The 27,539-nt window shown below is 39.4% G+C and overlaps 1 protein-coding gene across 6 annotated transcripts in view; it reads right to left on the bottom strand.

The window, feature by feature from the left end:
- tmem161b (transmembrane protein 161B) overlaps positions 1–27,539 on the bottom strand; it is a 59,978-nt gene that overhangs the window by 16,735 nt on the left and 15,704 nt on the right. For 4 of the 6 annotated variants that reach the window (XM_078214814.1, XM_078214811.1, XM_078214809.1 and 1 more), the window contains 4 exons: positions 21,162–21,318; positions 14,397–14,548; positions 9,207–9,267; positions 5,876–6,016 (listed from right to left, as the gene is read on the bottom strand). In XM_078214814.1, the coding sequence (XP_078070940.1) occupies positions 5,876–6,016; positions 9,207–9,267; positions 14,397–14,548; positions 21,162–21,208 (401 nt within the window). In that variant the 5' untranslated portion in view covers positions 21,209–21,318. Of the gene's footprint in view, positions 1–5,875; positions 6,017–9,206; positions 9,268–14,396; positions 14,549–21,161; positions 21,319–27,038; positions 27,152–27,539 lie in introns of those variants that run through there. The other 2 variants (XM_078214813.1, XM_078214810.1) reach the window with 2 other exon arrangements.

The raw sequence follows: 27,539 nt of genomic DNA, 5'->3' as shown, positions 1-27,539 counted from the left end.
GAAAAGTAAAAAGAGGGCAAGGAAGAGAGATAAATTTTATTTATACAGCACTGTCATGAATGCAAAATACATCAAAGCACTATACAGCCAACACAGTATTTTTGAAGTTCAGATACTGTCATGATATAGTGAAATGCAGCACATAGCAATGAGACAAATTACAATGTAATCTATTTTAGCGACATTAATTGAAGGATAAATATTGGCCAGAAGATTGTGAGATTGCCCTGTCTTCTTCTTCAAATAATGCAAATAGAACCTTTTGCATGTACATAATGGAGTTAACAGGACTTTGGTTTAACATCTTAACAGAAACAGTGCAGAACATACTCCATAGTGTAGTAAAATGTTAGCCCCCGTTATATGAAGTCTCTAGAGTGGGACTTGAATTCATGACCTTCTCACTCAAAGGCTATAACTGAAATAGGCTGATATCTTCAAATCAAATCCACATTTAGCTATTTTTATTACTTTTCAGTTAAAAAGGCAGGCTTGCATTTATGGTACATTTTTCACAACCACCATACATCTCAAAGAGCCTTGCAGTCATTTGAAGTACTTTTTGACACCAAGTCACTTGTCTAGGAAATACAGAAGCCAACTTAGATGCAGCAAGCTCCCACAAATAGCAATCAGGGATAATAACTAGATAATATTTTTTGTGATTTTGATCGAGAGATAATTGATGGCCCAAGGTGCTGGGAATAAATCCGACCACTTCTTCCAAATAGAGCTACGGGACCTTTTAAGATGATCTGAGAGATTTATCATTACCTGTATTGGAAGCAGATTTTAGTGAAGGCTTACCAGGTTGATTCCTGGAATGAAGGGATTGTTTTATGGGAAAACGTTGAGCAGATTCAGCTTATATTCATTGGAATTAAGAATAAGAGGTGACCTTATTGAAACTTACAAGATGCTGAGCGGGTTTGAAAGAGTAGGGGAAAATCAAGAACTAGGGGGTTCAGTTTCAAAATAAGGGATCTCCCATTGAAGGAGATTAGAAAGAATTTATTCTCTGAGGATTGTTAGTTTTTGGAATTCTCTTCCACAGAGAGTAGTGGAAATGAAAATACTCAGGGCTGAGTCAGACAGTTGATCGACAATGGAGGTAAGGGAGATGGGCAGAAAAGTGGAGTTTAAGCCACAATTAGATTAGTCACGGAATGGAAATTTCCCACAAAAAACAAACTATGCGTCACAACGGTGAGAATGACGGAGCGATCATCGCCGGTCTCTCAAGTGCGCTCCACACTGCAACTGTCCCACACTCGTCACTTTTTGGAGACTTGCACACTGGTGAGCCCAAGTGCTGTTTCACAAGGGGTGGCCCGATCTCAGTGAAAGGGAGATCCACTCCCTCCACCCATGGACATCAGGACCACCGCTCCCCCTCTCATCGGTGGCATATTCTTCCACCCCTTCCCTGATATGGGTCATTAACACCCAGTCCCTCCCATTAGGTCCCCCTTCATAACCCCCGACATGCCCTGCACACCACCACCCCCCCCTTCCCCGGGCAAAATCATGATCCACTGTCACAGTCCCCACTCAGGTCCCATCCCCTTGGCACTGCCCCGACACACTGGTGGCGCCCAACTGGCATGATCTAACTAAATGGTGGAGTGGGCTCAATGGGTCAGATGGCCTACTCCTGCTCCTATTTCTTGTGATCTTATGATTATGATCTAGCACCTTATCCAAAAGATGTGAGTCTGCACTTCTGCTTTGTTGACTTTGTTCAGCCTATTGATGCAAACATCCTTCCCACCTACATACTGTCAGTTGCAGGAGAGCAACAGCAACTATTAAGACTAGCCACACACCATTTACTCCATAGGTGACTGTTGAGCAAATACTTTAGCCAATGTAAAAGATGAATACAATCTGATGTTAAAGACTAGACCCTGATTTTGGAACAACCTCGACAGGGAGAACGTTGTGAAGTCAGGGTCTCAAAGTAATGAGGAATAACCAACATGCAGTTATTAATTATTAATGAATTAAAAAATGCAAAGTGTAGAATGTATGGCAAAAATTCTGTGCCCTCAGGAATTGATGGAATGTGTTCCACTCAAGAAAAGATAATGTGCAAATGCAAAGCTAATATGTTGGGACTATAGGAAAACCAGAATGCAAGAGTGGCAAAAGACAGAGCTGCGGAATCTGGCAAAGAGGGCACAGGAGACAGTCTAATAATGCCTGAAGGATTATATAGCTAACTGGTAGAAGCTTGGGCTCAAAACAACGTACTATAATATCAAAACATCATTCAAATAGTTAAGGGAAGCAGTATTTCCGGACTAAGCACATGATTTTTCCACAATGACTAATCACATTTTCTCCATTTTCATTGTTCCCCAAATCACATCAGCCATACCCTCCATTTGTAGCTAGCCCCAGAAGATATTTGGTAAAAGAGTAAAGATTATGACTGTTGTAAACCGCTTTTTAAGATTTATCCTGGTCAAGGCAGACACAATGGGAGGGTGGGGGTATTTTTTGCCCACATTTCGTTGGCTGGGGATGGTAGATGGTGTGGAGAATAGATTGGGAATTCCAAAGTGACATTCACGCCGATGGGATTTCCCCACTCGACTGTTGCCACCAGTGATGTAACAGCATTGTAATACATTTAAATATGTTTAGCAGGCATCCCCACTGTTAACAACACCCCCACCCCCGAAATACTGGAAGGTTGTTTGGGTGGCGAGGGTGGTGGTTCTTTCATTCTATTATCTTTTTGATATTCACAACATTCTGGGACCTGCCTCCCCATGATCATTATTTGACCAAGTGTCAAAAGGTATGGTGGGAAAAGCCAGTAGTGGAGTCGGTGGCCTACACTCCACTTTCCCTGCTCAAGTTGACACTTCAGTCAAAAAATGAGAAAATTCCATCCAATATATTTTTCATTAGGATAAAGCCACTGAGGATTGCTACTGTGCACAAGAAAATATGAATGGAGAAGTGACAAAGAACCTTTATTTACCCATGGCCTTTTACAACTTCAGAATATCCTAAAGCACCACACAGCCATTTAAGTACTTTTGAAGTGTAATTCTTGTGGCAAAGCAGGAAACAGACAAACAAATCCACAATCCCAGATTTGCTTACGAACCATTATATGTTCATGGGGTGAGAACATTACTGGCAAGGCTAAAATTTATTGCTGATTAATAAAGGTGCTAGTGAGCTGCCTTCTTGAAACTCTGCAGTCCAGGTCATGTAGGTACACCCACAGTGCTGAAAAGGAAGAAATGCCAGGTTTTTGGTCAAATGAAGAAGTAACGATGATACATTTCCAAGTCAGTATGGCATATGACTTTGATGGGAATGCGCAGATGGTGACAGTCCTATTTGCCTACTGCCCTTGTTCTACTGGGTGGTAGAGGTCATGTGTAGAGATGTGTTGAAGAAAACTTGGCTGATGCTGCAGTGCATCTTGTAAATAGTGCACCGATGATGTGGATGGGATGTTAACCAAGCAGACTAAGTTGTCCTGAATGGTCTTGAGCTCAAGTGTGTTATCGGAGCCATATTCATCCAGGCAAGTTGACAGTATTCCATCACACTCCTAATGCATGCCTTGTAGATGGCAGAAAGGTACTGGGAGCCAGAAGATGAGTTACTCACCACAAAATATTCCACCGCTGACCTAGCCTTGTGACAACAGTTATTTAATGGATGATCCAATTCCATTATTGATCATCCCAGGATGGTGATGGTGGGATTTCAGTGATGGTAATGCCATTGACATTCAATAATTTGACTCTGCCTTGTTGGAGAGGATCATTGTATGTATGTTATTTGCCATTTACAGCCCAGGTGTAAATTTTGACAAGATTGCACAGCATATGGACACAGACTGCTTTATTAGAGGAGTTGTGAAAAGAACTGAACACCTTGCATACTGACTTCAATTTTACTCGGGATCTTAGGTGCCAGATTTTGTCAAATGCTATCCAGATGTTAGGGCGCTCATTCTTCATCTCCCCTCTAGAATTTAGATAGTTTGTCCATGTTTGGAAAATATATGTAATGAGGTTTGGAGATGAGAGGCATGTGCACATTTGTGAGCATATGTAAAACAACTACAGATGTAATGTGACCTCACAAAAAGCCAAGCATAAGAATCCAGAAAAGATTAGCTTTGACATATTTAGTTAGACCATGTGATATGAGTTTCTGGATATCCAAACAAAATTGCCCTTGAAGAGCTGCAGTGTGTCTGACTCAAGGCACTATGAAGTTCTTCATGCTCAGCAAGAACATGCCAGTTCTTTTATCTGTAACATTATGCTCTTAACCATTTTTTGGCTTTTCTGTTGTGAAGCTGATCAGTCAGTTTTCCAATAACAAAGATACACCAAACTGTTCAGCACATGTTGCAACATCAGAGATCCGAATTTCAAAAAGAACAAGCTGAACTGCTAACAGGTACCTGGCTTAAGGAACCTTTCGACAGAAGTGGTAATCCTGAGCATTTAGCCAATCTTCAAAGAAAGAAAGACTGAATTCCTACACAAGATACTTGTTCAGATTTCTTATATCCAGTGTGGGCCTGAAATTCACTGACATTTTGGAGAATGCAAAGAAAAGCAAAATAAGTTCATATCTCACAGAACTTAAGTATTAACAAGGGTTTATTTAGCATTAGTACAAGAGAAAGAATTTCACTTGGTAAGCAATATTAAAGCAATTGTCGGGCCTATTGTGCCAGCTAAGCCATGAAAGGGTTCAATAACCTGGGGGCTTAGATTTAAGGTTAAGAGGTAGAAGACTAGGAGGGGAATTGAGGAGAAACCTTTTCACTCAGAGGGTAGTGGGAGTCCAGAACTCACTGTAAGAAACTCTTGTAACATTTAAGAAGTACTTAGCCATTCACTTGTGCTGCCATAACCTCAAGGGCTTTGGGCCAAGTGATGGAAAATGGGATTAGTGTCGTCAGACCTTTGTTGACTGGCATGGACATGATAGGCTGAACGGCCTCATTCTGTTCTGTACTCATCAATCTAGTACCCCTGTATAAGGACTTGAATCTTATCCATCAGTTTCAGAATGTCAATTACACATCAGTGACACTGTCAAATCTCACCTTTAAAAGCACCAATTTTCAGAGAATAAGTTGACATATCCAGCAATGACAGTCTCTTTACTGATCAATCTGAATTCAGACGAGGTGGAGTCTGAATATATTTTCTTCACCACAAATACTTTGTTTCAGATAAGTTGAGCTCTGAAAGTTAGAACTAGCGAGTTGGTTGCAAAGATACTTGGCGGTAAATCAGCACATGTTGCTGTAAAAAGAGACAATTCATTGGGATGGTACAGAGCTTGTGTAGTGAAGCAGACAAGAGGTGGCTGTTGTCTTTACTTTTTTCTAATTTCAAGAGTTAACTTTCCTGATCTGGAATCTGTTCCAAAACTGATATGTTACAAAGTCATAATTTATTGTGAAGAAACTGGTGTAACACTAATCCGAGAACTGAAATAAATGTACCTTTAGGAAACTGAGCTGACTTGTGCCCACACTGCAACTACAGAGACCTTTTTTCAATGGGATCAATGCAAATGCAATATGAACAGGATTAAAAAGAACTAAGATGGAGACAGCAAGAGATAGCTGTTATATATCATGCAAGCTAATAAAATAATGGAATGACACAATGCAATCCTGAAAGGTGTCCCAGTTCCCCCATGAGTCAGTTGAGCCATTTGACTTCAGTATACAAGAGGACAGAAGCAATAAGTCATATTCTGTATTAAATTCTAGAATAGTCCACCCAATTTGCTTAGACTATATAAATTAGTGGATATAACAGATACAAATGGGATTGTGTTTTGTTAATTTAATCATAATAACTTTTCTTACTGTGTTAGCCTTTCTTTTGCAAGATTCAGGGCATCCAGATGCATTTGAGCCAACCGCAGGCCAGGAAATGTCAAAAAAGCACCAATGAGAGCACAGAAAACAGCCAGAAACATTTTAAAGGTCAGTTTCGAGATAGGGCCCCTGGAATAACAAAATAGGAAGATTTCTTTTTTAAAATCAGTCTTGCACAAAAATACTGAAAATGTTTGTTCAAAAAGATAAAAATCGATTGTTTAAAAAGGTTCCTCAATTATAAATACTATAATAAGAGATAGTCTGTTAACAAAAAACTTGATGTTAGATTTACCAATTACTTTTTTAAAATGTCGAAATTACTATAAGAATCATTTACACTTGACAATTCATGTCATGGCAATCTAGTGACACATAATCGATGTATCTAAGTGCCACATTCTGAATCAGATTGGCAAAGGTAGCCTGGAACATGAGTTTATAGAGTGTATTCGAGACAATTTCTCAGAGCAGTAAGTTCTACAGCCAACGCGCATCATGCTATTCTGGATCTGATAATGAGCAATGAGACAAGATGAATCAATATCCTCATAGTAAACGGAGCTCTGGGTGACAGTGATCACAACAGGATGGAACATCACACTCAGTCAGAAAGAGGTAAGGGAGTCCATGACTTCAAGTGTCTCCATGGTAAAAGACCTAGAAAACTTCCCAAAGATGCTTGAAAATCAACAGGTGAACAACTATCACTAGGAAAAAGATGCTGGAAAACAATTAGACTTAAAGGCTGACAAGTCCAAGGACTAAATTGGCCTGCATCCTAGGGTCTTAAAAGAAGTGACAGCAAAGATAGCAGATCCATTAGTTATAACCTACCAAAATTATTTAGATTCTAACAGTGCCCCAATGGATTTGAAAATAGCTAATGTAACACCTTTATTCAAGAAAGGAGGGAGACAGGAAACAGGAGACTACAGGTAAATTAACCCAACATCTGTTAAAGAAAAATTGCTAGAATCCATTTCGAAAATCATAATTTGATCAGGCAGAGTCAATGTGGGTCTGTGAAAGGGAAAGAGTGTTTTTGAGGCAGTAACAGAGCAACATGGATAATGGAGAACCTATAGATGTGGTGTATTTGGATTTCCAATTGGCATTTGATAAAAGGAGCCATCAAAAGGTGAATAAACCAGATCAGGTTACATGATTAGCATGGATAAAGGATTGGCTAGCTAACAGGAAGCAGAGCGTGGTGATAAATGGGTCTTTTTAGGGCAGTGGTTCTCAAAGGGTGCGGCGTGCCACACTGGTGCGGCAAGAGAGGATGGCAAGTGTGGCGGGAAGATTCAAGGACAATCAAAGAAACATTTAAACATGGATTAGATATTTTTCCAAAATGATTGTTTTATATTTTCTGTATGTCCCATGATCATATTATAAAGTAGTTGTGTTTTATGTTATGAATCAAGCACTGCTAGGATTTTTTTTTTGTTTTTGAATGTATTTCTCATCAATAAAAAATTCAGTGTGGCGGGAGCAAATTTTTATTCCGAAAGTGCGGCCCAGTGAAAAAAGTTTGGGAACCACTGTTTTAGGGTTTGCAAGTTTTAATAAGTGGTGCGGAGTGCCACAAGGTTCAGTGCTGAGGTCTTACATTTTTAAAATCTACATCAGTAATTTGGATGAAGGGACCCAATGATGATAGCTACATTTGTCTATGACACTAAGTAAGAGAGTAAATTGTCAAGAGGAGGTAGAGAGTCTGCAAAGAGATGTGGGCAAAAATTTGCCAGACAAGAGTATAATGTGAGGAAATGTGAATTTGCCCACTTTGGCAGGAAGAAAAGAAAAGCATATTCCATTTAAAGACATTGGAAAACCTGGTGGTACAGAGGGATTTGCGTATCCTGGTGCATGACTCATGAAAAATTAGAGTGAGGGACAGTACGCAATTAGGAAAGAAAAAATAGATGTTGGCATTTATTGCAAGGAGAATGGCACATAAAAGTAGGAAAGTTTTACTGTAGCTGTACAAGGCATTGGCGAGATCACATCTATTGTGAGCAGGTTTGCTCTCCACATTTGAAATAATTCCATTTGAAGCAATTCAGTGATGGTTCATTTGACTCAAAAGCTTATTTTATGAAGAAAGATTGAACAGGTTGGAATTATACCTATTGGAGTTTAGAAGAATGAGAGATGAGCTGGACAGCACAGTGGCAAGCACTGCTGCCTCACAGCGCCAGGGACCTAGGTTCAATTCCTGCCTCGAGTGACTGTGTGGAGTTTGCACATTCTGAGTATCTGCATGGGTTTTCTCCGGGTGCTCTGGCTTCCTCCCACAGTCCAAAGATGTGTAGGTTAGGTTGATTGCCCATGTTAAATTGCCCCTTAGTGTCAGAAGGGTAAATACATGGGATTACAGGGATAGGGCCTGGTTGGGATTGTTGTCGGTGCAGGCTGGATGGGCCAAATGGCCACCTTCTGCATTTAGGGATTGCATGATTCTATGATCTTATTGAAAGATATAATATCCTGATGGGCATTTGATGGGGTAGATATCAAGAGGGTGTTTCCATTTGTGAGAAGACTAGAACCAGGGAACACAGTTTAAGAAGAAGAGGTCTACAGTTTAAGACGGAGATGAGGAGAAACTTTTTCTTTAACAGGGTGGTTAGAATGTGGAATTTTCTTCCAAAAAGTAATGGAGGCTAGGTCATTGAACTTATTCAAGGTAGAATTAGACAGATTTTGATAGTCAATGGACTAAAAGGTTATGGGGACAGGTGGCAAATAGAGTTGAGACCACAACCAAATCAGCCATGTTCTTACTGAATGGCAGAGCAAGCTCAAAGGGCTAAATGGCCTACTTCTGCTTCTAAGTCATACCTGCATTACAATATGGCCTTTATGCCTGCAATTTACTATAAACAGAATTGTTCAACTCAGCAGAGATAGTTGGGCAGGTGAGGACAAGTCTGCTAACCTAACCTCTATTTCAACATTTTTTAAAAACTTGCTGGCTGGCAGAATGGCAAAGTGTTAAAGTTCTGGAATAAATTATCTCTGCATGCTAAGGAAATATACATATTACTCTTTGAGCAATTCCATTCAGAATAAAACGCAAATGCACTAAATGAATATCGTACAATTGCTATATTCATCCTTCAAATTTTATTCTTTCCAAATGTTTATGTATTGGAAGTATGTGAATTATGACAACTAGCATTAACTACACAAAGAAAACGTACAATGGCAACTGATAAATCTCAAAATTATATTTAATCACAAAAGCAGAGTTATTTTAGTAACTACATGAACGACTATTATTACAAAAAGTAAAAGTTATTCAACCTACTGGGATTCCAGGCCTTGTTTCTCAAGGAACTGCAAAGCACTGCCAGAAAAGTTTGCAAATCCTAAGTAAACATGAAGAAAAGAGAATTGAAAGAAAAAGTTAGTTTGACAGGAATTTCATTCAATATTTTGCATACATTCACAGAATAATAAGTACACTGCCTTTATGCAATGTAAATAGAGCATTGAATATTCTTGATGCTACTACGGTATTTGTTTATAATGTTAACTTACTTAAACCATAACACAAACAATGAAAAAAATGTCTAACATTGCAGAATAAAAAAGGTGCACTGAATTAGAACTGAACGTTTTTCCCAACTCTAAAAAGTGAAGATCTACTCCAAGTTGGGTGAAAGTACCATGGCAGCCTGCATGGAAGCTCAAAGATAAGAATGAGAACTATACATGCACGTGTTCCCTCTTCTCTTTAGTTCTAAGATGTGAATTCCTACCTCCTGAACATGTTTATTTTTATCTTAGTTACTTCATTGGAATCAGATGCAATAATGCAGCTCAATTGGGATTTCTGCAGATATGTATTTGGGAGTTGGATACTGATCTTCACGTAACAGTCAACAAACAAAACTCAAGTTATTCCAGCCCTCCCTCATAGACCCTTCCTCATATCTTCCAGTTGGCAACTGACCAACACCAACAAAAACCTAGAGAGCCTGCTCAGCTTGGAAATAAATGCACATTGGATGTTTATCAGCTACCAGTATAGGAAATGGAATATAATCCCACGTGCAACTGTTTTGCACTTTTCCACCTAAAAGGAATGATCTGAATTTCAAGGATTTATTAAAACTTCCGTGATCAGAAACATGTGAAAAATCTGCAATAATTAGAAGTAATAATTCAAAGCAATAAATGTATTTACTAAGCAGAACAGAGTCATATTGACCAAAGAGTCTACAGGCTTGTTTCAGGCTTTTCAAAGTTACTTAATCTTTCTAGGGAGTTAAGCTAGTTTGGGGGTGGAGCTGATGTGTGTGAGAGAACATATGGTTATGTTGGCTCAGTCAAACAAACAGCTGACATAAACCATCTAAACTCATACCAGAATGGACACTAGTGTAAAATACCAAGGTATTAGATACCTAGATACCCAAGTCTGAGGTCACGTACCAACCGACTCAAGAACAGCTTCTTCCCTGATGCTGTCAGACTTCTGAATGGACTTACCTTGCATTAATTTGATCTTTCTCTACACCCTAGCTATGACTGTAACACTACATTCTGCACTCTCTCGTTTCCTTCTCCATGAATGCTATGTTTTGTCTGTATAGCGCGCAAGAAACAATACTTTTCACTGTATGTCAATACATGTGACAATAATAAATCAAATCAGCTATGTAATTATACTTCATCATGATCAAGTACATCGCATTTCACCACAAGGTTTACAACATGTTAATTTGCATTCGTTCAGAATTTTATTGAAAATGTACTTACAAAATAGCCATTTTAAGTAACTTAATTTCATACAAGATATCTTTCCTCCCTCCAAATCACACACATCATCCTGGAACTCCAATGCCATTCTTTCACTGTCATTGGGTCAACAGCCTGGAACTCCCTCCCGAACAGCATTGTGGATGTAGCTGTTCAAGACGACAAGTGCTATTAGAGGTGGGTAACAACAGCTGCCGTTGTCAGGGAAGCATACATCCAAGATCGAATAAACATGCACCTCATAGGCCAGTAGAGCAAGTCAGAAAATGTCCTGGTTTAACGCACCCACTGCAGAAACAAAAGTGTGTGGGGGCTGGGTGGGGCGTGCATGTGCGGGATGAAGTTAGGCCCACCTGCTCCAGATGCAAATTGGAGGTGGCCTCAGGAACTGCCAAGTGCTATGGTGGGCTGTTTGAAAGCCTCCTGTGAAAATCAGAAAAGTATGCAAGTCTGCAAGAGATTGTGTCTGCTGCCGTTGTTCTTTTAGGGGACAAGAGATCTTGGGTTTAGAAGATGCTTTCCAAAGTATATTGGCGAGTTGCTGTTGTGCATCTTGTTCATGGTATACACTATTAAGACTGCGTGCCAGTAATGGAGTGGATGTTTAAGATGGTATATTGACTGCTAAACAAATGAGTTGCTTTATCCTGGATGATGTTAAGTCAAGATGTTGTTGGAGCTCCACTCATCCAAGCATCAAATTCCTGACTTGTGCCTTGTGAACAGACTTTGGGGAATCAGGAGGCATGTTATATGCCGCTGAATTCTTAGTCTCCGACCCATTCTTGTAGCCATACTATTTACATGGTTTGTCCAGTTAAGATTCTGGTCAATGGTTGCCCAGGATGTTGACAGTGGGGGTTTCTGTGATAGTAATATGGTGGATCATCAAGGGATGATGGTTAAGATTCCTTCTTGTTGGAGATGGTCATTGCTTAACACTTGTGTAGTACCAATGTCACTTGCCACTTATTAGCCCAAGCCTGAATGTTGTCCAAGTCTTGCTGCATGCAGACATGGAGTATTTCAATATCTGAGGTACTGAACATTGCAATCATCAGCAGATATCTCCAATTTTGACCTTGGAGGGAAAGCCACTGATGAAGCAGCTGAAGATGGTTGGACCGGGGGAACACTGCTGAGGAACTCTTGCAGTGGTGTACTCAGGCTGAGATGACTGTCCTTCAACAAGCAAAACCATTTTTCTTCGTGCGAAATATGACTGATATCCCTAATTCCCAGTGACTATAATTTTGTTTCTTTGCTGCCATACTCAGTCAAATACTACCTTGATGTTAAAAGCAGTTACTCTCACTTCACTCCTGAAATTCACCACTTTTGTCCACATTTGGACAAAGGCTGTAATGATGGGATGAGCTGAATAGACTTAAAACCCAATCGGAGCACTGGTCAGCAGGTTATTGTTGAGTAAGTGATGCTCAATAGCATTGCAGACAATACCCTCCATCACTTTGCCAATGATTGATAAAGACTGACTGAAGGTAATTAGCTGGGTTGGATATGTCCTGCTTTTGGTAGACAAAACATAGCTAGGCAATTTTTCTCATTGCTGAGTAGATGCCAGTGTTACAGTTGCACACAAATAGTTTGACCAGAGGCACCGCTAGTCCTGGAGCACAAGTCTTCAGTACTGCAATCGTTATGTTGTCAGAATCCATAGCCTTCTACCAAATGCATTCGGTCATTGTTTGGTATCAGATGAAGTGAATGCATAAAAGCACCATAAAATGTGCTTTCGTCAATTAAAAAACTTAAGATCAGGTTTAATTAGTAAAACAACATTTTAGAAGCACCATTGTATTTGTAAATAAAATACCCAACTATTTAGGACATAACACAAAAATGAAAGAAAGACTTCCATTTTCTAGCATCCTCACTTGGCTTCAAGGCAACTCGACAGCCAATTAAATACTTTTTAAGTCAAGTCACCATTATAATATAGGAAAAACAGCAGTCCATCGTACACAGCAATGTCCCTCAAGTAGTGTGATAACAATCAGATAATCTGCTTCGGTGAGGTTAGCTGAGGAATAAAAACTGGTCAGGATACTGGAGAGATCTCCTGTGCCCTCCTTTGAAATAATGCTCTGGGATTTATTTTTAAAATGTCGATCCAAGACTGCAAATAGTGCCTCAGTTTAACTTCTGATCCGAAAGATGGGACCTCCGGTACTGCATTGCAATAGGTCAGCCTCAACTTTGTGCTAATGTCTCGGAGGTGGACTTGAACTCAGAAGCCGATGTGCTTCAGTAGTTGCAACTTCAGCACCTGCTTCACCAAGGAACTTTGATCAGACAATTGTACATAATACTGTCAATCAATTTCCTGGATTAGCATAGAAAAATGATGGAATTCTCTCCACCCCAAAGAGTGACCACAATCTGGTTGTTCAAGCCCTGCAGTTTTCCTGCCTTAACCTTATTCGCCAATAGTGAATCTCGACAACGAGAACTGCTGCAAATTGAAGCCTAAGGTTTTTAAGAACACCAAAGGAATTCTTGTGGAAACTAAATCTGAACTAAGGACCCAAGCCAAAGGCGGCTCTGCAGTAGAGAGTGATCACACTCTCCAATGTTTCTGCAGGCTAGCCAAGGAGATATACGGCAATGTACAAATGTGCACCATGGATCCTGGCACTGACTCACCTGAGTAAATGGAACATTTTTGCTCAGTTGTCAAGTAAGAGGACCACCTGCAACAGGACCTTCAGGACAACATCTTCAAAAAGCTGCAGTTTTCAATCACTCCACTGGTAGGGCCATTTACCCCCCTTTAAGGGAATGAGCATACCTTCGAGAGCTGTTGGAGGTGGTTATTCCATCCTTTGACCAGAGTCTTAGCAGCACATGGACTGTCGTGACATTATCAACAGGTCAGCTAACTGTGTTGCAGGTGTACACAGTGCTGAAAGAGATATATCAGCCAATGAAAATGCTACGGTTTCAATTTGATCCAGAACTCAGCACTATTTTATGTAGAAAACTAGGTTAGGCAGCTGTTTCAGGATATTGAAGATTTGTTTTAAAGTTCTTTACAATTAAGCTGTATATCAAACCCAGCCAAGAGTAAAATAATGGATACAAGAAAAAAAAAAGCTGCTTTCAAACATTTATTTTATATAGGATATGGAAAATGTGTTTGGCAATCTGCGACTTTTGATCATGTTGCTGCACGGACCATTCCTGTCCTGGCAGTCTCAATGCCGAACCATCTGCACTAATTTTCCTAGTGCAGTCCCAGCCTCCACAGGTTCCTTCTGATCTCTGTGTGGAACCATCAATAGCATACTGAGTGTACAGCACTTCTTGTCGAGTCAACTGGCTGTAACCACCGCCTACCCAACCCCTATATGTACTAGGCGATAGCTTCACTCCCTTGCCTCCTCAGTTGCCTTTTGATCCCTTCCCTCCTCTGTTGTGCTCCCTTCCCAGCCACTGATGTGCCAGTGGTGTGAAAGTGAGTGCCCCAGGGAGAGAGCATATAAGAATTATGGTGTGCAAGGCAAGTAGAAAAACATCTACAGGAAGTGTAATTAAAAAATTGAGTATCATTGTAAATCAACACAATAAAAACATATTTGCATTGATGCAACAGTAAATTGACAGTATTGCAAAAAAATGGAGCTCTAGTGCTGTTATTTATCTAAGGCTGGAATCTGATGCTCCGGTGTACAGTAATCAGTTAAAATTTTAGGCTCAATGCCACAAGTACCTGTCTCCAGTCCAAACTCCAGATAGTTCTCAGTCACAATTAGGATCGCCATTGCTTTCACAAAGAAGAAGCAGCCAAAAGTGATGCAGAGTGACCTCTCCCCACCTTCTTCCACTTTAAAGTAGTGAGTGGTCAGAGAAAACAGCACTTTACTGAAGAACATTTGTTGAGGAAAACTTGTTAAAATAAATGCAGTGTTTCAAAGTATTTAATTTGTAAGCTATGAGGCAAACAAAAAAACTGATTTCTCAGAGCTTCAGCGCTACAAATAATTCACAGCCAAACCATTGCACAGAAACTTCAGGTATTTTGCTGCTCTTAAGTACGACTGCAGTAAATCCAACCAATCATTTTCTCCTCCACTTTTCGACTTGATACTGTAAATGGCACTATCATTCCACCTTTGAATACAATTTGGTTAGTGAATTGTATATTCAAATCTCATCTGGATAACATTTATTCTATAATTTTGGTTTCCAACCTCATTAAGAATGTATAGCGGGCTTTCCATTTTTTTCTTTTTAAAATCTATAAATCTATTATTTGCACCCTAAAACTCCATTTGGAAGATGGGATCCACCTTGATAAACATATTTGTTTACTAAAAAAAATGCTTCAATGCTTTTTTTTAAAAAAAACAATCTTCTTTCAGCTTACCCCATTTTACTTGGGGGCTACCAAAATGTTGGTTGGTCACCCTTCTACATCCCTTCCCATCAGTCATCCATTCCAATGCCATTGCAACCTTCCATCCAGTACTGGACCTTCATCTTCTACTTGTTCCTGATAGTTCCAGCTACATCACTCCATCATGCACCATTTGTCCTCTTTCACTCAACAACAAATGCCTATACCATTTCAATCTTATCTTAGCTATTTTCTTTGTGCTTCCATAATCTTCAAATGATCCCGGATTTACTGATTCCTGATATTGTTCTTTCTCATCATCCCACATTTCCATCTTAGTATCCACATTTCATTTGCATTCAGTGGTCGCTCTCTCCTCTTCTTGATGTTGCCCATCATTCTGCACTGTGTAACAAGACCAGTTTCTCAACTGTCTTGTGGAATGTTTCTTTTCTATAACAGTCCACTGCACTTCTTTCAATTACTCCATCCAGGGCTAATCCTTTGCTCAATTTCCATTCCCATACTTTCATTTTCTGCCACCACTGACCCCAGGTACTTTAAGAAACTGACTTTCTCCTGTCTTCACCCATAATCTTTACACACTATTATCAGTCACCACTTGGCCCAAATTCAAAGAATTTTGTAATACAATGAAATTTTGTAACAAACTAAGGCAGCAACGAGAAGAATCAATGAGTTCTGGATTACCATTCCAAATAAAGTACTTAGCCAGTCATCATGGCCTGGAAATTTGCTGTGGTAATGGTGACAGAAGTGTCAATTTGCCTGCTTTGTTCTAGAAGGCATCAATCTTCTTGAGCCTTGTTGGAGCTGCACCCGTCCAGGCAAGTAGAAAGTATTCCATCACACTTCTGATTTGTGCCTTATAGATGGTGGACAGACAGGTTTTGGGGAGTCAGGAGGCGAGTTAGTCAGCACAGAATTCCCAGCCTCTGACCTGCTCTTGCAGCTACTATATTTATATAGTGGGTTCAGGTCAATGGCAACCCATGGGATGTTGACGGTGGTAAATTCAGCAATGATAATGCTATTGAACATCAAGGGGAGATGGTTAGATTCTCACTGGTTTGGCACTTGTGTGGTGCAAATGTTACTTGCCATATATTTGCCCAAGCCTGAATATTGTTAAGGTCAGGACTGCTTCAGTGTCTGAGAGTCACAAATGGTGCTGTGCAATCATGAGCAAACATCCCTACATTTGACCTTATGATGGAAGGAAGGTCATTGATAAAGCAGCTAAAGGTGGTTGGGCCGAGAACACTGCCCTGAGGGACTACTACAGCAATGTCCCAGGAATGAGATGATTGACCTCCAACAATCTAGCCACTTTCCTTTGCGTTACACATGACTGATTAGTGGAGAGTCTCCCACCAACTTCCATTGATTCCAGTTTCTCTAGCGCACCTTAAGGCCATATTTGGTCAAATGCTGACTTGACATCAAGGACAGTCACTGTCATCTCACTTCTGGAGTTCAGCTACTTTTTCCATGTTTGGTCCAATGCTGCAATGAGGGCAGGAGCTGAGTGACACTGAAATGTTTATAACGACAGGACATGCCAAAATAGTTTCCAGACGATGAAGTTCATTTTTAACGAAATCACCATTAGAATTTTGGAAAAGCAGCAGCCAATTTGCATAGAGCAAGGTTTGACAAATAGCAGTGCAATAACGATCAAATTATCCGTTTGATGAGGTTGAGGGAATAAAAATTAGACTGAAACTTTTTTGTTCCTCAATTGTTTTGACTTCCATGTTAATGCAATCATAAATTTTAGATAGCAAAATAAATTAAGTATATTAAGTGTTTTTAACATCCCAGATGTTTATAAATGAATATTTTAAGATGACTGAGACCTCACCTGTTTGCTGTCAATCACTGCAGCCCCATGCCAGGACATCCCTTAATTTGACACCAGATTTAAACTACTGTTGGGAAAGAGAAAATCCGGACCACCAAGACTACTAGATCTGTGATTGGCAGCTTTCTTTGAAGACAGTGACGAGTACCCTTGTTTTATTCTGACCATAAAATTCGGGCCATCGAGTGGTCAACTGACCACAAGCAAGTCATTACAGTAATACAATCTGATTCATTCACAATTTAATGAACTTCCTCGGATCCCACGTGTGGAAGATTTCCCATGTGTCAATATGTTCCTCAATTTTATATTGAGGAACATTACTTTGTTATCAAAACAGTTCTCCAGAAAAAGTCCTTTAACCACGTCTGACTCAAAGAAGGGGCCATCAAGTTTGCAATATTACATCTGGGGATAACATTCCGTTCCCAAGGGCACTCTGGGTAAGATTACATCACCATAGATAAATTGCTTGTCTGCTGAAGAAAGATTTGGCTCACAAATAAAACATTTTTTTATACAAAGCCAAAAACATAGAATAACGACAATGGCAGGGGGAGTTACAAGGCAGTAATTCAATCATGGGGTTCTAATATCATAAACCACCAGAGAGCAGATGATGAAGTTTTAATTACAATCTATAACAATCTCCACAACAGGGTACAATAGCTGACTGTTCTGTGTACATCACAGCATCATGTATTTCATGAGATTGGAATTGTGAATGTTTGAGTGTATGTAACAAACCCAAAAAGTTTACAATACATATTGCAAAAAGAAAACTGCTCAGCTGTGATTTTAAGGAATGACATCTGTATTTTCTGTTATGGTTACTAAATAACAGCATTTGGGAAGGAAGTTAGTTTGTTAAACTTCACATTGTGGAATGGGATAACTAAAAAGGAAATGTAACTCCCTCGACACAGCAGAAATTGGATGGATGGGATGAACAGGATTTAAAAGTCCAAACAGTGAATTCACCGATCATTCCTTTTATAAAAAGCATTGCTTCTTGGGTAGTTAAAACACCATTGGATTTGGTAGGAACCTTATTAATAATTATGAATTTGGGTTTCTGATGTCATGAGGACTCTGACGCAATCTCAAATGCCGAATGAACAGAGTATCTGACATAAATGCTCCATTTAGTAAAACCTGGCAGCACTCAAGCTTAACTATCTTTCATGGGTCAGGAGCAATAGAAGTACACTACATTCTATAAAAAAAGTTTGGACTGTTTCAGCCTCATACTCTACATCAACCCCTGGCCTTTGGCGAACTCTCCCAACCGCTGCCCACCACCATTTAGCTGACTGCGAAAACAGCAGCCTCCTGACAATCCAATCCTCATAGGTTCAAAACCAAGCTGCTTCGGAACACCCCCTCTAGTCAGGCAGCTGGTCAGTAGAATGTTAATGCTGCAGCCCAAAGTCAAAATGGACTGTCTCTCCCACTGTAACTCCTGGATGTCCAACCACACATCCCTCAGATTTTCTGCCCAGGAATTAAAATTATGGTTAATGTATTTAACATAAATGATAATACTTGACTAATTGTATGTCAGAGTGGTGGGTTTTAAACAAAGAATAAGAGTTTTGAGGTAACGGGTGCTATTGCATGCACAAGCAGAATACCGTGCAGCTGTTCCTTTATAAAGTAATGTACTTACAAATATGGCTCATTTCAAACCATTTTTATTCATTTGCATTCACAAATGGCAAACTTGTATTTTACTACACCTGTGTAAGATTCCATATATTTATGTAAAACAGTGTTTCACATGAAAGGAAAGTATCAACAGTGCATCTGAGTTTGAATGACCCATTGTATTTGCCATGATTTAATTATGTGGGTCATATTTTCAGAATGTAATATGGATAGCAATGGCTGAAAGGCTTTGATGACCATCTTTTATTGTGCCAGCAACAAAAGACTGATACATGATAAACTGAAAATATGAAAATAAAAACTTCAGGTTAGCACATCGTAGCAGTGAGAAAATGAAGTGTTTCAGAAAGGAGAAAATCTTTTTAAAAGTGGAAAGGAAACCAGGGAAAATCTGTCAAAAAAAAACAAGTAATGAAAAAAAATAAAAGCTATACACCTCTTTTTCCATCAGTGTAAAGAATTATTTATTCTCCAAATGTGGGTACAACTGGTAAGGTTAGCATTTATTGCCCATCTCTAACTGGCCTCGAAAACCATTGGTACTGTAGTAAGTTTCCAACCACATGGTGACTGACTGGGCCATTTCTGAGCACAACTAACAATCAGCTATACTGCTCTGGAATTAGTCACACATAGGTCAGGCCAGCTAAGGACAGGGGAAGTCCCTTCCTAAAGGATTTTAGTGAACCAGTCGGATTTTTACAACATTCTGCTGCAAGGTTCACGGACACTTTTACTGGGACCAGCTTATTCCCAGATTTTAAATAAATGGAATACAAATTCTCAAACAGTCATGCTGAGATTTAAACACTCATGGTTTAGATTGTTAGTCCAGTATTATCTCTAAATCACCATACAAATGTATCCTTCAAAAATGGCACAGAAACAAACTTTGATGAACCTACTAAAATTGCTGTCCTCCATATCAGACATCACTATAAGCATAGCATGTTTAACTAGCCAAAGGGCAGTATACAAAATTGGATCAGGCTACAGTCTTCCTAGTTAAACAAACATTGGCAGGGTAACAAGAGAGCAAAAAAAAAGCATTTTTGAAAGTTATATATTGTAACCGGCAAATTGACAATGGGAAACAAAACTACATTAGTGAATTTGTGACTACCATATATAAGCAACATGCATCCTCACCAACTATTGAACTTGCAATATTTGTCACCAGAAATACAGCATTTTAATCAAGGTATTTAGGATGAACCCATTCTTTTCTACAAAGGTAGGCTCTTCTTAAAAACAAAACTTGCAATACTTGATATATGCCAAATTAATTTGTTTGATTGGAGCACTTCCTTCAGGAAATTCAACAAACTAACAAAGTTCTGTTACTAATATTTAGCTACTGATGCTCACAATCCACTTGTGGTCATTCTTGCACTTGTCTCAATGGTGTTAACAGAATTGTTTGGAATACATGATATTCTACTGACCCATAAATAACACCTTTTTCCTCACAGGCTAGCATGGAGTTGCTGCTTGAAATTTACAAGGATCCAGCAAATTAGTTTATTACATTGAGGAACAGCCCAAATCGTTACATTTTGCTGTTAGAAAGGACAAGATCATTTAAAACACATAAGCATTGTGGTCAACCAAAACATTTGGTACGGCACTAAAGAATAATAAATAGATCAAACTCCATGCAGCATTGTAACAAGAACTGTCATAAGGTCATTAGCATTAAGTTACTGCACATGCTTACGCTGGAACTTTTCATTCAATTTATAATTGAATTTTCCCTTGATTTGTGTAAAACTTATGAATAAAATTGCTGGATTCCCTCCACCATAACATTCAATGCGTCATCCCATTCACTTGCATATTGCCATATATTAGAACACTTTACCTAGCTGCTCATGGAGACATTACAACCATCACCATAATCATAGAAACCCTACAGTGCAGAAGGAGGCCATTCGGCCCATCGAGTCTGCACCGACCACAATCCCACCCAGGCCCTACCCCCACATATTTACCCGCTAATCCCTCCAACCAACACATCTCAGGGGCAATTTTAACCTGGCCAATCAACCTAACCCGCACATCTTTGGACTGTGGGAGGAAACCGGAGCACCCGGAGGAAACCCACGCAAACACGAGGAGAATGTGCAAACTCCACACAGACAGTGACCCGAGCCGGGAATCGAACCCGGGACCCTGGAGCTGTGAAGCAGCAGTGCTAACCACTGTGCTACCGTGCCGCCCAATGGTTCTCTTCTTTCTCAAAGGTTGCCACTGACAGCATAGAAATGCGAGTCTGGAGAAGTTGTAGGACAGAACTAGAACAATTATCATGCTTTTTTAAAATAAGAACTATCAAGTCAAAAGAATATATAGTGTATGCTCAATAACTACATTGCCATACTTCCAAATTGGACTTAGTTTAACAAAGGTTAACCATGTTAATCAAGTTAATTACTGAAAACACGTAGAAATGCTACCAAAATAAAATGAAACCCAATACAAACCATTATTTTCAGTGCAGCTCTCAAATTCAGCCAAATCCTTGTACATTTTTCAAGTCAATACAGGATTCAAATGCTTTATTTTCCAGCTATTGAAAAGGATACAAGACAAAGGCAAGGACCAGCAGGCACCAAACTATGCTAACATTCATCTCATTTTGGGGGTTTGTCAAGCTGTAGTAGATCTCTGTAATAATATAAACAATTGTGGCTGAAGCAGCAAAATCCACCAACCATTGGTACTCAGGGAAATAATGGAGAACTGTGGAAGAAAATAATTGTTTCAATGACCAAGTGTTTGAAACTATGTCAGGAAAATAAGAAAAAAAAAGTGTCATCGGCTATTTACACCAATCATTTTTTAAAAAAACATAACCAACTGGTTCTACATTCAATTCAAGCTGTTGTGGATAAATGCATACTGTACTGTATCCAAATATAACATGAATCTCGGCTCATCTCCTGCTTTGTGATTCAGGAGACAATGAAAGGGAAGAGAAAAAATTGTTGTTTTCTTTCTAACACCTATTCCAAATTTTAAGCAAAACAAGCCTGTTATCACAGGAATATTTTATCTGGTGAGACAGCATTGCAGACAGCATGACATTTTACAAATGACTTGGCACACAATTGAAAATACACTGCCAATGCCCAACACAATGTTTAAGATAATGTTTTCCCTTCTATCACAGATGTAATTCCAGAACATTTAAAAACATTTTTGATGTCAGGACTCGGTGGGTATCATCAATATGGATCACTTACAAAAGCTCCGTTAGAATGGAGTTCACGTTCTTCATTATTCTCTTTCACAGTATTCAAGTCCTAATGAATATATAATTCAAAAGATCCTTGAAAGTTTGGTTTCTCCTTTCCCCCTTCTCTCTCTGGTTTCTGCTCCCATCAACATTCCTATTTCAAGTTCATTTTAATTTCAAGGTAATTCTTATTTCATTAAATGCTTTTAATTATCATTATTTCTGCTTCATTCCACACCCAAGGGTCCTTTCCAGTTTACTTCTAATTTAATTTAATCTCAACTTCTAAACCAACTCTAAAAATAGAAAAAAATACTTCTAGTTTATGTCTCTGCAGGGGAAAAACAGTGTAATTCCATCAGCTCTTCCACTGTCCTTAAAACATACCTTAAATGCTAGAAATAATCCAAAATTTTATCTGGCCAACATTATTAAAATGTCAAATTCCCTTTAACCCATCTTTCAAACTTGATCAGAATTTCAAAAATAATCCATCTTATAGCAGAGAATGCAGCCACTATACATACTACTCTCCAACTATCGAATAAAAGTTTACAGTGCAAAAGGCAGCCATGCAGATCAAGTCTGCTTTGATTCTTTGCAAGAGCAATCCTGAACTAATTCTACTGCATTACATTCTCTGTATAGCCCTTTATCTTTCTCTGCTTCAAATATTTATCCAATTTTCCGTTAAAAGATGCAACAGTACCTGCTTCAACCACTCCCTGTGGCAAAGTATTACATGCTCCAATAAGCCTGTGTAAATACATTTCTTCTAGCTTCTCCTTACTCTCCGTAATAATCTTAAATTGATGAATCCTCGTTACAGATGCCCTAAATGAAATAAAGTCTTCTCCGATTCACTCTATAAAAACGCTACAATTTTAAAAACCTCTTAAATCTTCTCTTGGCCTGCTATGCTCCAGGTCTCTCCTCATAACTATACCCTCCCATCTCTAGCATCCTTCAGGTAATATTTTTTATTGGATCTTGGGATCTGAGTGTCTCTGGCAATACCAGCATTTATTGCCCATCCCGAATTGCCCTCGAGAAGGTGGAAGTGAGCTGCCTTCTTGGTTCATACTCAGTTCACATGGCGTAGACACGCTCTGTGCTGTTAGGGAGTGATGGCATAGCAATATAGTTTCAAGTCAGGTTGGTGGTGACTTGCAGGCGATCCTGCAGGTGTTCCCATGCATCTGCTGTCCTTGTCCTTCTAGGTGGTAGAGGTCATAGGTTTGGAAGGTGTTGAAGGAGCCTTGGTGAGGCCTAGTTATACATCTTGTAGATGGCACACAAGGCTGCTGATGTGAGCCAGTGGTGGAGGAAATGAGGTACAGCTTTCTCTCGTGCTAATTTCTCTGATTATTTTTTCAGTTATTCCTTGCTGATTTCTAAAATTTAACCAAATCTTCTGACCTACCACGTTAACTGTATTGCAAACATTTTCTTTCAATTTGATTTTATCCTCGACTTCCTTAGCTAGCCACAGATGATGCACCCTTCTCATAGTTACATTCCTTTTGGAAAGACTTTGTTGAGAGTTATGAAATATCCCCATAAATATCTGCCTCTGCTTTTCTACTATTCTACCTTTTAACCTATTTTCTCAGTCCACTTGAGCCAATTCTGTCTTTATAATCTTACAATTGCCATTATTTAAGTTTAAGCATGGGTTTTAGGCCCACACTTCTCACCCTCAACCAGAAAATGAAATTCTATTGCTCTGATCACGAGTGCCTAGAGTCTCCTTTGTTATGATGTCATTCATTAATTAATCCCACCTCATCACAGATTACCAAATCTAAACTAGCTTGTGCCCTGGCTGGCTCTAGAATGTAAGAAATTGTCCCATATACACCCTGTGAATTCATCTTACAAGCTACCTTTACCAATTTGATTTGTCTAATGTGAGAAGATTAAAATTACCCATGGTGCAGTACCTTTCTTAACAGTCCATATTATTTCTTCATTTATAATCTGTCCTACATAGTAGCTACTGTTGGGGGCCTATAAACTATACCCACAAGTAACTGCTTCCTTTTATTATTTCTCATCTCTACCTAACCTAATTCTACATCCTCTGAACCAAAATAATCCAAGTTCTCCATTTTAAAAAAATCTGTATCCTTTCCCAAAGCTTTTAGTTTTCTTCTAGATTTGATAAAACTTCTATTTTGAGGACTTTAGCAAATTTTAAGGTTATGTTCCCTCCAGCAAAGTTCAAATCATTAATACGCACAAAGAACAAAAGTGGGCCCTCCATTGACACCTGCTGCAATACAATTTCTAACCTTTCTTCACTCGAGAAACATTCAAATGCCTTAACACTGTTTCCCAGCTGTCAACTAACTTCTTTAAATCCATGTTTCTAAACATCTTCCGCCATTGCCTGAATTTTTCCAACAGGTCTCTTGTGAGACAACTTTCAGAATTATTCATGACATCTACAGCATTCCTTTATACAGCTAATGCAATCAGTGACTTCATGAGTAGCTTTTAAGTTTGTCACACAAATTGACTTCAACAGAAATATAATGAATGTATTTAAGTTTAGTTTTATTTATTAATGTCACAAGTAAGCTTATTGAAATGATTTTGCACAAACAATGACAGATATAGACCCTCCGGTCCAACCAGCCTGCCCCACACAATTGTGATAGGCTGTGTATCACAATATAAAACTTTTCTCACAATCCAAAACCATCTGATTAACTGGGAGGGGAAAATCCCAGTTATGCAGCATCCCTCAAGGAAAAGTTATATTTGCTTCTCTCTCCATCTGTAAAAGGTACTGCATTGCCGGTTCTCCAATCTCACACCACAATTTGAATATAAGATTGAAACATTGGGCTTGATTTACGGCTCAGTGAGTCTGAAGGCAGGATTGCTTCGTTAAATCAATCTAACTGTCTATTCCTGTCCCCACAGTGACATCAGGCATCCTGTCTGTTAAGCAACTAATAATCACTTGAGGGCCTCATCCCACTCTTGCTGGGAGAGGCCTGCACCAAGTCACCAGCCTGGCAAGTTTCCCTGGACATGCCAGTGGCATCTGAGGGACAGGAGCCACCATCTTAGAACAGAACAGCTCCCAATGTTTGACCCTCATCCCTCTCTCGCATGGGACTTCGTACCAGCTATACCCTCAAGCACTTACTCAAATTCTGCTCCAGTGTTACAAGCTTCTGTCCCAAACTGTTTTAGAGCTGTCGGCCTTCGATTGGCCAGGCAGGACTTTGTGATCGAGAAAGGTGGAAATCCCACCTATAGCTTATCAATCATCAATTGGTCGTTATATGGCTGCAGGGCAGTATGTGTTCCCCTCATCTGGAAATCTGAATCATCCTATAATTCAGCTGATTGGGTGCAGAACCTCCATTAGATCCTTCGGGGCTTTTTTGATGTTTGTTCAAAATGTCAGGGAGGATCTGCAGGCCTCTGCCCACAATTTAAACCCTCTAATGTACAAATAATGCTGTGGGATTGATGAGTAGGTAATGCAACACCCGAGAGAGCGCAAGATTTTATTAGTTTTAATTAGACCAGCTCAATTACAATAAAATCTATCTTACTTCTTAAAAACTCTAGAAAACCTGTGATTGTGACTTTATGGTCATGTCACTGAAACAAGAGGACAATGAATTCAATGTCAAATCAAATACAGCAAGATATACAAAACAGGGTAAAAAATGAATAGATTGACAAGGAAAATTCAAAATTTGAAGGAACAAGATTGCACATCTGTAATTATTTATTTATTTTCAGTGCCCGAGGAGTTGCGTGGCAGAAATTCTCACAGCATTAAAAGGCTATTTACTCTACTCATGTCTTGTCCAATATTTGAGACATGTTAGTTCATGTTTATCAGGTGAATGTACAATTTTCTGATTCTATGGACATCAATGCTGAGGGAGTGGATTGGGTGCATTTGCCATAATCTATTTGAATAGCAAAATAGGCTTGAGGGACTGAATAGCTTACTCCTTTGTTCCCAAATGTTTCTCACGATGTTGTTTCATCATTTATGCATAAATAATAGCAAGTACCATTATTCTGGCAGCAAATTCTGGACCATTATTTTTTAAAACTATAATTTCACCCTCCCTGTTCATTCTTGAACACACTCCCCACATTTCATATTCTTAGAAATTTTGCAAGTCATGTGTATTTTCCTTCATGTCTTCGGATATCTCCATTTACCCTTCTACAATCCTCTCTATATTCCTGGTTATCTTTAGCATTGTCAGATCTTGGCCAGAAGTTCCCGGCCAATGGCAGGCTACCTCCACAAGCACTGAAAAATCCCAACCTTAGTCTTGCTATATGCCTTTTCAATTTTGCTTAGTTTAAACCTCAGTATTCAAACAAATCCTTTTCACCTTACTGAAATATTTCTTGTACTAGGGGGAATTTTATGGTCCGCACTGGCATATTTGCAGGTGGTGGGGTGGGCATGCAAAATAGAGCGGGTGGCTCCCCAAGAACCTGACCCCCCCCACCCTCCCTCGGGCCCCTGATACCTCCCTGAGCCAAAACACCAGACTCACCACCATGCCCAACACCATGGATCCTTGGGACGGTTTATAATCCTAGCAGCAGCCACTATTGAGTTCTGGAGTTGTTGAGGACTACTCAGTTGCTGGCCAGATTGACCAGCCGCCCGAGGGCAGGACTTTCCTGAGGGGCAAAAGTCCCACTCAGCTTGTTAAGACTGCCCCAATGTATTATGGCTGCGGGACAACTTTTTGTTTTAAGCTGGGTCGGCTCAAGACCAACTTTTTTTAAAACCGGGGAAGCCAAGAAATAGTTTCCGTAAAATTCACCTCACTGTATACATTTCAGATTTCAAGATTTTTGACTGTCAACCCATTTGTTAATTTTTCTGCACGATTAATTTGGACAGGATCTTGCTCATTTTTGATTTTTACAGTCCAGCACTACTACCATGAACTCTTATCTTTGATGTTGAAAGCACTTTAACCAATAGTATCAAATCACCTTACAGTACAGTTTGTAGGCATTTGAACCGTCTTACAACTAAGGGGCCTGAGCATATGAAGCAAGCTGTTTTGGCTTTATGCAAAACATGTTTGCAAAATCTCAATTTTTTTTTAAAAAGTCTGTAAAATTTGCATTTAATTTCCAGGAAATCAAAGAACTTAAGTGACTATCTTGAGAAAGATGGTTGGCATTTTGTACAATGTATTTCAGCATTTGATACCTCAGTGGTTCTGGGTCATACAACCAGAAATGATCCCATTCTCTGTTGAGTACTTGATCTCGGCACGTGGCAAAGGAACTACAATTGGTTACGATATCTTTAAACCATGAAATTGGAAGAGTACGGGTGGTACGCTACATTGAGGGAAGAAAACAGCGACAGCTCCTGCTTCTGATCACGAGTTGATGAATACTGCTACAAAGCAGGTAAAGGATTAAGTCAGATTAATACAAAAGAACATGATCACACTTAACTAGTCAGGCTCTCCTGGATTTGGTTAATGTTCAGGGATCCACCTACTAGGTTAGTGCATTCTAATGAGTCAGGAGCAAAAAGGGAAAGAGTGGAGGACAACGGACAAATAGAGTGAACTAACGCATCACAAAATTTGATGTGATGAAACAAGTGACAAGCAGGGGACCACCTTAAGCTCCAAAAAATATACATTGCATCAGGACAAGGCTTACATTGTGCATTGGAGCACGAAGCATTTGGCATAGC

The sequence above is a fragment of the Mustelus asterias genome, chromosome 6 (assembly GCF_964213995.1).
Source record: "Mustelus asterias chromosome 6, sMusAst1.hap1.1, whole genome shotgun sequence".
Lineage (NCBI taxonomy): Eukaryota > Metazoa > Chordata > Chondrichthyes > Carcharhiniformes > Triakidae > Mustelus > Mustelus asterias.
The sequence above is the reverse complement of the archived record's forward strand: the minus strand, read 5'-3'. Positions and strand labels throughout refer to the sequence as shown.